This window comes from Mytilus edulis, chromosome 3 (genome assembly GCF_963676685.1).
Source record: "Mytilus edulis chromosome 3, xbMytEdul2.2, whole genome shotgun sequence".
NCBI classification, from domain to species: domain Eukaryota; kingdom Metazoa; phylum Mollusca; class Bivalvia; order Mytilida; family Mytilidae; genus Mytilus; species Mytilus edulis.
Window position 1 is genome coordinate 93297336 of NC_092346.1, and position 18177 is coordinate 93315512.

General features: G+C 31.3%; 1 protein-coding gene across 3 annotated transcripts in view; it reads left to right on the forward strand.

Annotated features, from left to right (window-relative positions):
• The first annotated feature begins 520 nt into the window (after nt 1-520).
• LOC139517792 (tyrosine-protein kinase HTK16-like) overlaps nt 521-18177 on the forward strand; it is a 42517-nt gene continuing 24860 nt past the window's right edge. For 2 of the 3 annotated variants that reach the window (XM_071309231.1, XM_071309232.1), the window contains exons 1-8: nt 535-1057; nt 6169-6333; nt 6743-6886; nt 7695-7766; nt 10167-10282; nt 10987-11127; nt 12892-12997; nt 14517-14584. In XM_071309231.1, the coding sequence (XP_071165332.1) occupies nt 856-1057; nt 6169-6333; nt 6743-6886; nt 7695-7766; nt 10167-10282; nt 10987-11127; nt 12892-12997; nt 14517-14584 (1014 nt within the window). In that variant the 5' untranslated portion in view covers nt 535-855. Of the gene's footprint in view, nt 1058-6168; nt 6334-6742; nt 6887-7694; nt 7767-10166; nt 10283-10986; nt 11128-12891; nt 12998-14516; nt 14585-18177 lie in introns of all 3 variants that reach the window. The other variant, XM_071309230.1, reaches the window with a different exon arrangement.

The window sequence follows — 18177 nt, forward strand, 5'->3', positions numbered from 1 at the left end:
AAAAGATGTTAACAAGCTACAGCTTATTGCACAATGATCTGATAATGTTGTAAAGGCATGCACAGTAAAACTATTTATGGCATAAACATGTAATAAGTTTGCAGATGCAACTGCATAGTCAACAACACTAGAACCATTATATTTTATACAAGTATATTTACCAAGTAGATCGCCAATTGTTCTACCATTCAAAATTCGTAGATAATGATATGGTGCCAGAAATTAATAGTATTTTCAAAGGCTGACAATGAAAGTAGGAATAAACCTAATTCAGAAAGTACAGCATATTTTTGAATTAAAAGTTCGAGTTAACAAATTGAGTTATCCCTCTTTGTACGCTTTTATTCATTATTATCAATTATCAATAATTTTCAACTATTAAATTCAATATATATGTTTGTTAAATTATGTGTGGTTTTTTTTTTTTTGGTATTGTATGAACTTTGTGATTTTATTAATGTGTATCTTAAAAGAGCCATTTAAAAGGGATAAAGAATTAATTTGTGTTTGTTTCAACTTTGTTAGTTTGATGTTAGAGGTAAATCAACACTTCATAATAAAAGTCATGATACAAAACTAATGTCGAGAACAAATGCAATCTTCGGAAAATTGTCAACAAAAGTTAATTTTATAGTAATGTCTATTATAGATAATGATGTTGTTTGGATTTAATTCAGGTATTGTATTTTAAAGATAAACAATAATACTGGTGTAAATGTGTCGAGGACAATCATATCACGTGACGAAAACACTACCCTACTATGAACACGGAAGTAAAAACTCCTGTGTAGAAAACAAGTGCAAAATGTGAAGTGTTTAGTAATATACAGTGAAAATCTATAGCTAGAAATCAAAATGAGCCACGAAGAGGAAAATGACACAATTTACGCCAACGAGGACATCACTAAAGTTGCAAATATCAGCAAACTCTTACAGAACTTTCACATTGACAAACTTTTAGAAAATGATAAAAAGGAAATAGAACGTCTTGATGAAAACGTTAAATGGTATCACAAGAAAATACCAAGAGATACAGCAGAGCAGCTGCTTAAGGAAGGTAATTTTTAAATTGACAATAAAATAAAAAGCATGCAGTGTGTATGAGGGTAGCGTCGACATCAAACGGTCATATTGGCTACCGTTAGCATCAAAATTGGTGAAAATTTGACTGTAATTTGTCAAAATTCTTATCGTGATTTGTCAGAGGTCTCAAGTAATTATCATTACACTCATTTTTGGAAAAATTAAAGTGATTCATCACAATCATTCAATTTTTAAAAGAGCACATTTTATCGTCATGCACAAAAATTTACCATTAACATCATTTGGCAAGAGTTTTTGTATACAGGCACAGATTGGTGTGTACAGATGTAAATGTACATGTAGGTCTCCACACAAAATCTCATGAAAATAGAATGTACTAGGAACTAATCAAGTCTATTTGTATGAATTGTGCTACAAAATGGATATTTTTTTTAGCTTCAATAAGGTATCGCTTTGGGTCATGTAGGTCTTAAGGTTGTGTTTAAAAACTCCTCAATGAGGTATCGCTTTGGGTCATGTAGGTCTTAAGGTTGTGTTTAAAAACTCCTCAATGTTTGAAAGCTTCTTATAAAGTACATGTAAATGTAGTCCAAGTAATTATGATGTCTTGAAAGGCTATGATATTTTTTAAACTACTTATAAAGTTGAACACATTAAGACTATCTTCATTTTTGCTGTGATGCTTTTTTTTGCCTTTCAACATGCTCAAGACATAGGAATTATTTGGACTAGCATTAGACCAAACATTATCATTTCTGACACACATATTAAATCAGTCTTTGGAAACTGGGACATTACCATAGGAGTTGAAGCTAGAAATCATAGGAGTTGAAGCTAGAAATCATAGGAGTTGAAGCTAGAAATCATAGGACTTGAAGCTAGAAATCATAGGAGTTGAAGCTAGAAATCATAGGACTTGAAGCTAGAAATCATAGGAGTTGAAGCTAGAAATCACAGCTATTTATCAAAACGGAGATCATACACGTGTGGTCAACAACAGGCCTGTCTCTCTTACCTCAGTATTATGTAAAACAATTGGAACATATCATCTACCGCCATTTAATTGATCATTTAGGAAAATCACATTTAGCTGCGAATTTCTGTGTTATTTTATTTCTTGTGAAGAGTTGTCTGATTGGTAATAATACATTTTTACCACATCTTTTTTTATATCAGCCTGGTTTCAGATAACATCATACCTGTGAAATTCGATCAGTGAACTTTATAGAATCAGTCGCCCAATCATCTGTTATAAAAAAAGATGTTGATATGATTCTTAGATATTCATAGGCATTTGACACAGTCCCACATCAGCAACTTTTTCAGCTGATGAGTTACTACAAAATCAATAAGTGTGTGTAGATGGTGAAATAAATTAAATGTAAGCAGCAGGCGGCAAGATCTTGCACAACTTGTAGAAAGGGCCAGACCCTGGCAGATGACATTTCATCCAGCAAATTAGTTAATCCTTATGCTGACCAGAAAAAGCAACCCTGTTGTTTGAAACAACAACATAATAGGGCATTACCTGGAAACAACTACATTGTATATACATTTACCTGAATTAACATGAAAAGCTAATCAAACACTAGAATTATTAAGAAGGAACTCAATGTCCAATGATACAAAAGAGAGTTTCCATACTAAAGGTTAGTTAGACCACACCTTGAGTATGCATCAGCATTATGAGATGTACAAAAAATGCTGAATTAAACAAATCTATAGGGTGCAAATATAAGCTGCCCAATTTGTAACAAAAAAATATTTCTTGGAACCAGGACCTGTTACTAACATCCTACAGACACTTGTCTGGCTTATCCAGTAAAATGCAGAAAAGGAGTAAGGCTCATACTCCTGTATAAGTTCTTGCATGGAGAGGCATCTGTCACCATACCAGATTACATCAGGAGAACAAGCGTAACAACCAGGCAATATCAGAGACAGGTTTTCCAGAGTCAGGACACCAAGGGGTTCCTATTAATACAGCTTCATCCATAGAATGATTAATTGTTGACTGGAATCAACTACCTCAAAGTCCTATCCAAGCCCCCACAATGGATGCCCTGAGGTCTGATTGTTCAAATTCTTGTTGTACAATGTAACTGCAGATGTCTAATTATAGATTAGGACTTTATACTTACCGAAGGGGCCAAAGGCACATCATCTGATCATCCAAAAAAGGGAAATTAACAATAGGGAAGGAAAGTTGTCTGTGCTGTCATAAATTTTTGTTTTGAATATATCTTGTGTGAAACTGATATACATGTATATACTAGTTATCTAGAAAGGATATTTATTATGTTTATATTAGATTTATTTAATCCTTCATTACAGTTTGAATATTTCTGGGAAAGAATGTAACAGTAGAATTTTAAAAACATTGAAATGATACAATATAGTTGCACACATTTGAACATTTTCAAATTTCCACATCATCTGTCCATATGCGGATCCACTGTCTGTGTATAACCCTTCCTACATGTTGGTAGGAAGATTTTGTACATTTGTTGAGTCAGAATATGAAGACATATAATGTATGTACTTTTCTGTGTTGTATAACATTCTGTTCACATTCAATCCCCTTTCTTGTACATAGTTGCATAATTGTGATATTTTACAAGGTTGCTAGTTTTCTACTTAAAAAGTTTTCTTTAATATACATATATAAGTACATTGGATCATATATTTGTTTTTAATTAAAGGTTGCTTATTTTAAGTTATATGTATTAATATAGTGTTTAATGTCCTTCATGTTTTTTTCACCTTTGATGTGAAAGAGATACAATATTGTATCTCTATGACTTAGTGTACTTGTCATTTTAAAATACAGAGGATTAGGATAGTAAATTTATCTTTGAGAGTTAAAGTATAGTTATAAATAGAATAAGGAAGTCACGATCATTACCTAGATTATAAAATGTAAATTGAATTAAGATTTTAGCTGTGGTTATCAGTAATCTCTCCTTCTTGATGAAAACAAATTAAATGAGTGAACTTCAAATGATTTTAAATCTTTCATTTATAAACCACATCATAGAATACTATATACTAGGAACTGATGTATGTGTATTGATTAATGGTGTGTTGAATATGAAAAACATTTTTAAAAGGAAATAATATTCTTTTCAAATGGAAAGAAAACCTTATTTTAGTCAAATATAATATTCCCTGGCAGTGGGTACCACCGAGGTCTCTTTTTATTCAAAACATAATAAGTCAAAGTTCAGTATGGCTTGCCAGTACTTTATGTTTAAAAATGGGTAAAACCTAAACTAACCAATGAAAAAGATCATTTACCGGTACTTATAATAGATGTAAACTTTTGAAAATATGAGAACACTTAACATTAAAGGCAACACCCCATAATTTCTTATCACATATATTTTTAAACTATATTAAGCTTAAATTCGAAAAACGTAATAACAAAATCACTGCATTATTTTTTCATCCACTAATTCTTTAGAAATATATAAGTTTCATTGTTCAATGAGGCTTTCTGGCACCCCTTTTTGTCTTCAAAAAGAATTCTGTAAGAGTCCTTACTGAATAAATTATCTAACGAAATGAACCACAAGTATAATGTTATTTGTTTTCTACAGAGCTCTTTCAAACAGATAGATTTATCAAATTGTTATGGAAAATATCTCTTCAACATTCAAAAATACATTTGACAAAATCGGATAATATTAAAATAAAAGAATTGCTGGTTAGATATATTTCCCATGTACTTTAAGTATTTCTATATTTGACATACATTTGGAATTGATTTGAATTGAAGTACTTATATTGAAAAATGACTAACTACGCCGATGATATCATCTTCAGGAAATATTGGTCTAAATGCTCAAATAAGGTGACATAATTTCTGGGTTTTTTTTAGCTCGCTATAAATTATTTCAAGTCCTCCTTCATAAAATAAGTATTTAAGTATTGTATATTGTTTTTTAACAACAATAAGTTAAAATCTGTACCACTGTCTGTCTTTTAAATAGTTTTTATATAATGAATCAAGCAATAAATAAACATGATAAATGTCAAGTGTTTAAAACTAATTCTAATTATTTTTAAAACATTTCAAATAAATAGTTTCAGCTTCTCTAATTAAGAGCATATATATATATATATAAAAAAGAAGATGTGGTATGATTCCCTGAATGAGACAACTCTCTTGAAGAAACCAAAATAACACAGAATTAATTAACAATTATAGGGCACTGTACAGCCTTCAACAATGAGCAAAGCCTGTACCGCATAGTCAGCTATTAAAGGTCCTGAAATGACAATGTAAAACAATTCAAAGGAGAAAACTAATGGCCTAATTTATGTAAAAGTTGAACAAGCATGTATGTTTCCATTTTAATACAAATTTTGTAAAATGGAACCATACCAAAATGAATGCTCTTAATTAGAGAAACTGAAACTATTAAGTCTAATGACATGACATGCCAATTATTATAAACTTGTTCTGTAAATATGGACCTGTTCAGATTATATTGACCGAGGACTTATTTTGAGTGTCTATATTATCTAACAGGTCCTGGTATAACATATTGATGGAATCCTTTATTTATATGCTAAATACAACTGTATCATGTAAGTGGAGTTCAATTTTCTTAATGTATAATTAACATTGTTTTTTGCAAGATTTTGAATTTTGACTGTCAAATTGAATAGAAACATAAGGTCCATAAATTTAAAAATAGAAACAAGGCTTCATGAACATGTAACACCCTTTGAATCATGTGATCATAATAACCAATGAAAAAAGAAGAATGATACACAATATATAATATATTATTATTCATGGATTTCATGGTAACTTGTGAACCTTGAATTTGGATGAACAATGAACTACAAGTTTTACATAATAATGTATGCAGACATTGTTTAAACCATGAATGAAGTATCTAGAAATGCAAGTTTTTCTCAATCCATGAAAATTAGTACCTACAACATTCATGAAGATCACAGTAATTAATCTTGCTTTTTTGGCTCATTATTAGAAAATAAAACAATATAAATGCAGACAATAATTTCTTAATTTAAAGTATATTGAAAAAAGTGTGTCTTTGCATGCTGCACAACTAGTGTTAGAGAAATATATTTAATGTAATATTTTTTTAGGTCTTGCCCATGCTAACATGGATGGTATGTTCTTGATAAGAGACAGCACCAGTTCCACACAAGACTATGTTGTTTCTGTCACACATAAGGGCAAGGTCTATCATTTCCAGATCAAAGAAATCTACAAAGGACATTACCAAATTGATGAAGGACCAATAGTTCATGGTAAGATTCTATCAGCAAGACAATATCTATAAATGGCAAATGTTTCCCAAATTGTTAGTAGACACTTGATATATGGTATAGGAGTGATTTTACCCTTTTTTGTGTTTTGAGCCAAAACGAAAGAATAATGATAGCAACTGTACACAGAAAAAAATGATCAGCAGTTATACAAGATAAACAAAAAAAGAAAATTTTGTCATGAATTCTATTTTAATCAACAATGTTGGAGAGTGTCCATTGTTAAAGATGCTCATAGACCTAGGGGAGCAACACAGGCTCTATAGACATGACAGAGCCTCTAGCTTTAAAATCCATGTAGAAAATGTTTCATCATGAAAATTATTTGTTGTGTTCAATGTTTGCAAGTGAAATCAGCTTCTATTAACTAATGATTTTGTGTGTTTTTCAGGTCTTGACAAGTTAGTTACTCATTATCAATCATCACCAAATGGATTAATTACACAACTAACACAACATTGCTGTGCAGAAATACCACCAAATAAGGCAAGACAGCTAGGTCAGACAAATGTTTTACACAGGGCTGTTGTAGAAGGTAAGATGTAAATTGAATTTGATTTGTTAAGGTTGATAGTTACTGAAATTGATATTGATAGTCAACAGATTTTAATGTTCAAGGCAGAGATATATATACCGTATAAATCGTTAAATAAGCCGCAGGTTTTTTTCTCTGTCTTTGTCCCTGCGTGTTATACTCGGGTGCGTGTTATGTATGTATTATTTTCTGTTTTCAGGACGACGGTGAAAAAAAAATATCTGGATTTGTTTTCTGGAGACAGTCAGATTGTCAAGTGCTTGCAGTGACTTGATAAATTGTTAATGTGTCATATTTTGTTATGAATAAATAAATATATTTACTAAATCGTTTGTTTTTATTTCATTCAATCATTGTTGGTTTACAGGAAGTCGATAACCATGTGTTAGTGTTCATTTCGTAAACAAAGAAGTATATGTATTATATTAGTATTTAAAGTGCCTAGAAAATCAACCTAACAATATTAGATTAGATCTGATTCGTACACATGGTTACCATCCTACTTCAAGAAGCTATATGATAGTCTTCAATCAACACAAAATTCATTGAAATTCTTGAAAGAATGATTGTTAGATAATAATGGTATCATTACATTTCTATCTGGTTCTATTTTTGGTTTTGGAATATTTAATTTTTTTCAAATGCAAATGTCATCCATTTTGCTCTTGCAGTTTTAGCATTACAAAATGTGCTGACTAGTTAAATACTTACTAATTAACAAAACTTTGTTTTTAAAATGTTTTAAACAATATTATACATATTATTTCTTATGTTTCTCATTTATGATCATGTTATGTTTTATTTTAAGGAATAGCAGACCAAGTTCGAAAAATTTTGAATCATAGATTATGTCCTGATATAAATGCTAAAACGTCATGGGGTAAGTGTTAATAAAACATCATGGGGGAGGGGAGTGTTAATAAAACACCATGAGGGTAAGTGTTTAAAAAACTTCATGGGGTAAGTGTTAATAAAACATCATGGGGTAAGTGTTAATGAAACATCATGAGGTTGGTGTTAATAAAACATCATGCAGCGATTCCACTGGCGGTCGCCATCCATTTTCGCAATTTGCGAAAAAATAATAATTGTGGGGATAAAATTCATCATTTGCAAAAGAATTTGGCGAAAGAGATATATATAACGATTTATTTTCCTCCATCTTGTTTATTTACTTTTTTTCAAGTTTCTTGAACTTTACCCCATCAGACAATACTCCGAATTCACCATGACCTCATTAAGATTTGGACAGAAAATCAATAATCAGCTGATTGCATTTTATAGCTATCGACAACAAAGGACTAATTAATAAAGGTGTTGATTGAATTGATATACAAAATGATATGGTTAAATGGCTTCCGCTAAATGTCACATTTAGAATTTTATTTACCCCTTTGCGACGCAGGTGTTTGAAGCAAACTTTTGACGTCTCCTCTCCTTTTGAAGATAGTTTAGAAAAGAAAGCTATTGTTGTGACGAAAATGTTCAAAAGCAAGAAAAATTTCAGATTTAAAACTTTAATTATTCTTTGACTTTAATATAGGTAATTGATTAGGGAGACTACTTTAAAGTTGTTTGAGTGACACACGTGTTTCAAGCATAGTTTTACGTCTCAACTTTTTCATTTACGATGGTCAAGAAAAGAAAACTGTTGTTATAAATAAATATATCAAAAAGGTTGGGAACAAGCCCTCGAATGAAAGTAACCCTTCAATTTAATGACTACACATGAAGTGAGGGATCAATTGCATGTGATAAAAAATTTTGTTTTGTTGTAAAAACCACTTCTTAGTACAAAAGGGTACATCAGTATTTTTCTTTTAAAGAAACTTTCCCTACGAACTATACTGGAATTATATGATCAAAACATGTCCATTAATTTTGTTATATTCCAGGACTCATATCTTCTTTAATATTAAAAGTATAGTGGCCCCCTCATTTAGAAAATTGTTTAAAATGCAATGAATATTTTTCCCTTTTAAGTTAAAAAATTTTGTTGTTTTAAAGTAAATGTTTAGTGTATATTCATTAAAATGTAGACTCTGAAATAAGTTTGAGAGAATAATCATAGACACAATGGGCATAATCAGCTTATTTAAGGGAAGAGGGGGGGAGAAAAAAAGGTAAATTTTAAACAAAAAATATATTTATGATACTTGGCAAAAAAAATAATAAAGTGGCGAAAGAGGTGGCGAAAAAAATAATTGACCTAGGGGAAACCCTGATCATGCGATAAGTGTTAATAAAACATCATGGAGTAAGAGTTAACAAAACATCATGGTGTCAGTGTTAACAAAACATCATGGGGTCAGTGTTGACAAAACATCATGGGGTCAGTGTTAATAAAACATCATGGGGTCAGTGTTGACAAAACATCATGGGGTCAGTGTTAACAAAACATCATGAGGTCAGTGTTGACAAAACATCATGAGGTCAGTGTTAACAAAACATCATGAGGTCAGTGTTAACAAAACATTATGGGGTCAGTGTTAACAAAACATCATGGGGTCAGTGTTAACAAAACATCATGGGGTCAGTGTTGACTAAACATCATGGGGTCAGTGTTAACAAAACATCATGAGGTCAGTGTTGACAAAACATCATGAGGTCAGTGTTGACAAAACATCATGGGGTCAGTGTTAACAAAACATCATGGGGTCAGTGTTTAAATATCATTGTGTTAGTGTCAATTAAACATCATGAGGTTGAGGGTTGATAAAGCATCATGGGGTACATGTTAATAAAATATCATGGGATAAGTCTAAATGAAACATCATGTGGTAAGTGTTAATATAACATCATGGGTAGGGTTAAGAATAATATTAGAATATTAAAAAACATCAAGGTAGTTTCAAAAGATGGGAAGTTCATAAAACATGGAAAAAATCAAACATTAGATTAAATCAGTCAATGAAATGTTCTACATCTGGTTAATATTTATATGTTGGCATATCACAACAAGGTCATGCTTTCCCCAGACTGTTTATAATGTCTGAATACTAAATCCAGTGGATGTGTACTGATTGTTGTTTTTGTCTGGGGAAACTTTGTCTTTTTATTAGTCAAAATTGACTTTGAACTACCTTTAAGTAACTGTAAATAAATTTATGATTGGTACTTTATGTTTTTTTCTATTGTTAAGGTTTTGAGTATTTTGTGGTGATAAAATAAGATGAGTGATTATTTTATGTTTTCTCGAGAGGAATTACACCATGTTCCAGCTTTTCAAAGAAAGTATTATATATTGACATAAAATTATTCTGATTTTCTATTTACATAGGGTCTACTTGTCTCCATGATGCAGCAAACTATGGCTTTGAAGAAATTGTGAAAATATTGATTGAAAAAGAGGCTGATGTGGAGATGATTGACAAAGCTGGGTTTACAGCATTACATGTAAGGTTATCTCAGGCCATTAATATGTTTTATATATTAAAACCTTGATAAATATGATACTTCTATGGTTAAACTTACCAGTACATTTTGTGCTGAAAAACATTTATTCTTCTCTTTTCAGCAGAAGCTTAACACTTACAACCAAATTGTGTATTTGGCACCTGTTGCATATTTTGAAAAAATCAATAATAAATGCAGCAATTAAACAGCATAAATAAAAAACAATATACAAATGTACAACAAAAGACAAGTTGTAAAAATGTTTTACAGATACTATCAAAGATATGCCATTACATACATGGACACACAAAAAATCCACTCCCTGACTGCAAGTTCCTAGAATAACAAAAGTTACAAGGAAGAAAATAATAGCTTAGATAGAAATCTCCAGTATAAAATATATATATATATTTATTGATACAGCATTAACAAATGCTCAAACAGTGGCTTCAAAAAAATACTTAATCTGTTGATATCATTCCTTAAACAAAATTAATATCAGCCACTGTACATCTGAGCAGATTTCATATGCATTTTTCATAAACATTCTTAAAATCTAGGAAAATATTACTACATGTAAAAAGGTATTCTTTTATTTCTTTTTTATATTTAGTTCATAAAGAAAAGATTTGATAAAAAATATTTTCCAGCATTAAATGTCACTAATGCATCCTGATTAATCCTATGTGTTTCTTTCATTTCAGAGAGCATGTGTGACAAACAGACCAAATATAGTCAAGATTTTAATAGAGGAAGGAAAATCTGATGTACAACTCAGATGTCCAAAAACTGGTTGGGTGGCATTACATGTTGCTGCGTACAAAGGCCATAAACATTGTATACAGGTATATAATCTTATCAATGCAGTTGATCAAAAGGTTGTGTTCTTTTTGATAAACTGCGGTATGGGCTTTGCTCATTGTTGAAGGCCGTACGGTGACCTATAGTTGTTAATGTCTGTGTCATTTTGGTCTTTTGTGGATAGTTGTCTCGGCAATCATACCACATCTTCTTTTTTATACCTTAGATTTATAATTTGAGACTCTTTGTTAGGCCACTGCCCATCAATCAACAAAAGGCCAATTATTGTAAGTTTGTCAATCTTACACATCAGTTTATGTGTGTATATATCTGTCATCAATTTGTTCTAACCTTGTTGTTTCACTTCCTAAATACAAGGTGGAAGATGTCACCTTTCCAGGCCACAATTAAAAAAAATTAAGTTTGCCCAAACCCTACTCAAAGGTTGAGACAGTGGGTAGGTAGGTAGGCATTTTCTTTTTTTATTTCAAAAAGAGAAATTGAAGTATAGGGTGTTTATTAGTCTTCATTCCTATCTGATTAAAAAAAACTTCTTCAAATCAGGACAATAAAAGAATTTGAGTAGGCAGCTTTTTTCTGGGTTGGTAGCGTTTGGGCAAACAAACCTACCGGTATTCTTTTTTATGGCCCCAAGCTTAAAAATATGTGAATAGGTCAGGAAAATTATCAGAAATATCTGATTAGGTCAATAAGGTTCCAATAACTTCTTCATCTTACATCTTTCTTGGTGTTCCCTACTGTGTTTTTATCAACCAATTTTCTCTCTTTTGACACTTTGGTATTCCACTAGTACTCTGCTTACATTACACACCACATGAAATCCAAACAATGTGGGAAAAGGGTACATTTTAATCTACACGATATATAAAAAGACATACATTTTTAAAATCTATGTTAAATGCAAATGGTGAGGGAAACAGAAGCCCAACATCACCCCCTATCAATTAAGTACTGTAGTGGACCCCTAGGTTCAAACCCCTCAGAGACAGGTATTGAACTTGGTAATATTATTCATCACTACTAGAACGTGTGTAAGAGGTACAAGGAAGAAAACCGTACAGTGAAAGTCAAGGTCAAAAAGATATTTCAACTAAGTTACCCCTGTGCACTCATACAATAGTTTCTGCTTCCTCTGCATTCCAACCCTATTTGAGTGCTGTAGTTGAACTTGCCATATCTATTACAGCTATCCCTTTGGTATCTTTTGACTCTCTAGATGGTGTTGTATACATAGAAGAAATCTGTATTTGTGATATAGTGTACACCATGACAAGTTATAGATCAAGTTAGAATTTTGTGCCTATACAATAAATTTATTACCAGCAGGGGACTAATGCTTGTTACGTGTATTATTTCATTTCGAGCTAGTCAATCGAAAATGGTTACCCATTTAGATAAAAAAAAATGATAATTATTTTTTCAAACTGATTTGAATAACTGTGGGTACCAATTTTCGTGGATTGCGGAAAATTTGCCTTTTTCGTGGATATGTAATTTATTTTTTTGCCAAAATCTGCATACGACCTGATAGAAAATTTTTACTTCGTTTAACATTTGAATTCTTGGTTCACCTGTACCCACAAAATCCACGAAAATTGGTATCCAACAACGAATAATAATGAATCAACAGTTCTATAATGTAGTTTTGTCCAAACTGATGAGTCTACAATAATGTCAATTCCTCAATTATTGTGATAAAATTGTGAGAAATTTGCATTGAAGTTAATTTAGTGAGGATTTGTAAAATGTCAAACAGAGTGTATAGTTGTCATTTTGTTCTGTTGTAGGAATTACTGAACCATCATGCACCATTATTTCCCAGAGCAGAGGATGGATCTACTCCTTATGAATTAGCTAAGAGATATAACCGAACGGATTGTTTACAAATATTAAGTATGTGTTTAATTAGCAAAGAGATACAACCGAACGGATTGTTTACAAATATTAAGTATGTGTTTAATTAGCAAAGAGATATATCAGAACAGATTGTTTACAAATATTAAGTATGTGTTTAATTAGCAAAGAGATATATCAGAACGGATTGTTTACAAATATTAAGTATGTGTTTAATTAGCAAAGAGATATATCAGAACGGATTGTTTACAAATATTAAGTATGTGTTTAATTAGCAAAGAGATATATCAGAACGGATTGTTTACAAATATTAAGTATGTGTTTAATTAGCAAAGAGATATATCAGAACGGATTATTTACAAATATTAAGTATGTGTTTAATTAGCAAAGAGATATATCAGAACGGATTGTTTACAAATATTAAGTATGTGTTTAATTAGCAAAGAGATATATCAGAACGAATTGTTTACAAATATTAAGTAAGTGTTTAATTAGCAAAGAGATATATCAGAACGGATTGTTTACAAATATTAAGTATGTGTTTAATTAGCAAAGAGATATATCAGAACGAATTGTTTTACAAATATTAAGTATGTGTTTAATTAGCAAAGAGATATATCAGAACGAATTGTTTACAAATATTAAGTATGTGTTTAATTAGCAAAGAGATATATCAGAACGAATTGTTTACAAATATTAAGTAAGTGTTTAATTAGCAAAGAGATATATCAGAACGGATTGTTTACAAATATTAAGTATGTGTTTAATTAGCAAAGAGATATATCAGAACGAATTGTTTTACAAATATTAAGTATGTGTTTAATTAGCAAAGAGATATATCAGAACGAATTGTTTACAAATATTAAGTAATGTGGATCTATTATTATTCATTAGATACCAAAATTCATGGGTATATGAGAACCACAAATTTTAATGTTCAACAAAAGACGAATTTCTATTAAGTTGTATCCAGAAATTGGCAGAACCACCAAATCCCATATCCACAAAAATGCAAGGTATCTTCAATCCAGGAAAAATTAGTATCCACGAAAATAAATGAATCCACAGTATGTGATAATTAACCAATTATTACAATCTTATAAAATCTTAAAAGCTGTGGTTAATGAATTTAAGGTGCTTTTTTTTTTTATTATTTATCAGTGACGATTTGTTTCTTCACATATACATAGGCGGATCCAGGGCCCCCCCTTTTGTGGGAAAAATTTGGTTGATTATACATGTATAGGGAGTCATTGAAGCATGACTGGAGCCGGCCCCCCTTTGGTCAGTCAGCGCCCCCCCCCCCCCCCCCCCCTTAGGAAAAGTTCTTGATCCGCCACTGATATATCTTCCCACATCTGATTCTCATTTAAAAGCACAAAAATCTTAGCATTTCAATAACTTATTGACAACCAGATCAAACAAAACTAAATATAACATTATGGAAAACTCTTTTAATATAGTATAGATATTCAACCTTTTTAAAATCATGTTTAGTAACAAAATATTTTCAAACGTTTTTAAGTATTTATTTTATATAAGCGACTATCTATTACAGATTTTCCAGACTACAGATCAATAAGAACAAGAAAAGAATTATGGTTTCATTCTCATATTGACAGGAAGGTAAATAATTCATTGGTTTTAATCTTAAGTACGTCTCATTGACAGGAAGGTAAATAATTCATTGGTTTTAATCTTAAGTACGTCTCATTGACAGGAAGGTAAATAATTCATTGGTTTTAATCTTAAGTACGTCTCATTGACAGGAAGGTAAATAATTCATTGGTTTTAATCTTAAGTACGTCTCATCATTAGATGGTCACTGTGGATTCATTATTATTCGTTGGATACCAATTTTTCGTGGATATCGTGGGTACAGTTGAACAACGAATTTAAATGTTCAACGAAGGACAAATTTTCTATAAGGCTGTATGCAGACTTTTTCAAAACCAAGAAATCAAATATCCAGGAAATGTTATGGTTTTTCTCAACCCATGAAAATAGATAAATCCACAGTAATATTTGTTTTGATCTGATCTGAATTATCTTTAGATCTTACCTTAAAAAATAATCATATACGATAATGACCTTCATAAAGAGTTCTTATCTAAAATTATTTAATCGGGAAATAGTTAGCCCTGATCTGCAGGACCTGGTATAAATGACCTTTCAAGATTTCATAATTTTGTTATTACTTTTGATGGATTAATAGTCCATTTGCCAATTACCGATTTGATTCTGTTATTATACGACCGCAAAATTTGAAAAAATTTTCGTCGTATATTGCTATCACGTTGGCGTCGTCGTCGTCGTCGTCTGCGTCGTCGTCCGGCGTCCGAATACTTTTAGTTTTCGCACTCTAACTTTAGTAAAAGTGAATGGAAATCTATGAAATTTTAACACAAGGTTTATGACCACAAAAGGAAGGTTGTTATTGATTTTGGGAGTTTTGGTCCCAACATTTTAGGAATTAGGGGCCAAAAAGGGCCCAAATAAGCATTTTCTTGGTTTTCGCACTATAACTTTAGTTTAAGTTAATAGAAATCTATGAAATTTTGACACAAGGTTTATGACCACAAAAGAACGGTTGGGATTGATTTTGGGAGTTTAGGTTTCAACAGTTTAGGAATTAGGGGCCAAAAAAGGGCCCAAATAAGCATTATTCTTGGTTTTCGCACAATAACTTTAGTTTAAGTAAATAGAAATCAATGAAATTTAAACACAATGTTAATGACTACAAAAGGAAGGTTGGTATTGATTTTGGGAGTTTAGGTCCCAACAGTTTAGGAATTAGGGGCCAAAAAGGGACCCAAATAAGCATTTTTCTTGGTTTTCGCACCATAACGTTAGTATAAGTAAATAGAAATCTATGAAATTTAAACACAAGGTTTATGACCATAAAAGGAAGGTTGGTATTGATTTTGGGAGTTTTGGTCCCACTTTGTTTGATTTCATCAAAATTGAATAATTGGGGTTCTTTGATATGCCGAATCTAACTGTCATGACTGTGTATGGAGATTCTTAACTTTTGGTCCCGTTTTCAAATTGGTCTACATTAAGGTCCAAAGGGTCCAAAATTAAACTTAGTTTGATTTTGACAAAAAATGAATCAGTTAGGTTCTTTGATATGCTGAATCTAAAAATGTACTTAGATTCTTGATTATTGGCCCAGTTTTCAAGTTGGTCCAAATCGGGGTCCAAAATTAAACTTTGTTTGATTTCATCAAAAATTGAATAAATGGGGTTCTTTGATATACCAAATCTACAAATGTAACTGTGTATGTAGATTCTTCATTTTTGGTCCTGTTTTCAAATTGGTCTACACTAAAGTCCAAAGGGTCCAAAATTAAACTTAGTCTGATTTCAACAAAAATTGAAATCTTGGGGTTCTTTGATATGCTGAATCCAAAAATGTACTTAGATTTTTTATTATGGGCCCAGTTTTCAAGTTGGTCCAAATCAGGATCTAAAATTATTATATTAAGTATTGTGCAATAGCAAGTCTTTTCAATTGCACAGTATTGCGCAATGGCAAGAAATATCTAATTGCACAATATTGTGAAATAGCAAATTTTTTTTTAATTAGAGTTATCTTTCTTTGTCCAGAATAGTAAGCAAGAAATATCTAATTGCAAAATATTGTGCAATAGCAAGATTTTTTTTTAATTGGAGTTATCTTTCTTTGTCCAGAATCAACTTAAATCTTTGTTATATACAATATACAATGTATATTCACTTTTTACTACCAACTGATAAATTATAATAAATAACATTCAGTGATAACAAGCAGTTTTTTTTACATCTTAATATTTTATGATGTATTTAAATGAGTAGTTATTGTTGCAAACTCCATTAGAAATTTTAATTGAGATTAGTTTTGGAATAAGGGAAAGGGGGATGTGATTAAAAAAATTGGGTTCAATTTTTCTCATTTGAAATTTCATAAATAAAAAAGAAAATTTCTTCAAACATTTTTATGCCCCACCTACGATAGTAGAGGGGCATTATGTTTTTTGGTCTGTGCGTCCGTCCGTCCGTCCGTCTGTCCGTTCGTTCGTCCGTCCGTCCGTCCCGCTTCAGGTTAAAGTTTTTGGTCAAGGTATTTTTTGATGAAGTTTAAGTCCAATCGACTTCAAACTTAGTACACATGTCCCCTATGATATGATCTTTCTAATTTTAATGCCAAATTAGAGTTTTTACCCCAATTTCACGGTCCACTGAACATGGAAAATGATAGTGCGAGTGGGGCATTCGTGTACTGAGGACACATTCTTGTTTTGAGAGGATTAATATTCAACAGCATAGTGAATTGCTCTAAGAGAAAACAAAAATTTTAAGTTCATTAGAACACATTCATTCTGTGTCAGAAACCTATGCTGTGTCAACTATTTAATCACAATCCAAATTTAGAGCTGATTCCAGCTTGAATGTTGTGTCCATACTTGCCCCAACCGTTCAGGGTTCAACCTCTGCGGTCGTATAAAGCTACGCCCTGCGGAGCATCTGGTTACACACTTTTTAAACGAATTACTTCCCTTTGTGAATCGTTGACTGGTTCCATACCGGACAAAATTGGCTTTTGCCAAGCAAAGCATAGCAAATTGAAAGTTGTGTATCGGCAGTTCAATTAATTTTTCACGAAAAACAATTTCTGATGACAAAAGTATTTATCTTAACAACAAATTAATGTAGTTAAAAGATTTGAAAACCTTACAGATTACTCACATTACGCACAGGTAAATTTGCTCTTTCTACTAGCTCCCCATTGTAAATTAAAATGAGTGTCCCTCATAAGGGAGACAACTAAAAAGGGATCTCTAATAACAGGGTCAATTGACGGGAATTGTCAAATAGTCAATTTACAGAACTGAGGGTATTGAACATTTGTTGTATACATATATGTTTGTGTTTTTAGAGTCTGTTTTTTTGTTAAAAATTATCAGTATTTGAATAAGATGTGCAACTGAATCTTTTGGCTGAGCTAATTTCACCAAATATTATAGAGACATAATAAAGATTTCAACATAGTACCATGGGATACCACATTTATACAAATACTCAAAGATAGTATGTGCAATTGAATTGTTCTAAAGTCTGTTAATCATGGTTTTTACCTGTATAAGAAAGATTTAATGTGGATTGAATTTGTCAACAAATAGTTTCACTTTCAATGTTGACATTTTTTTCCTTTTAATAGTTAAACATAGCTGGTGTTT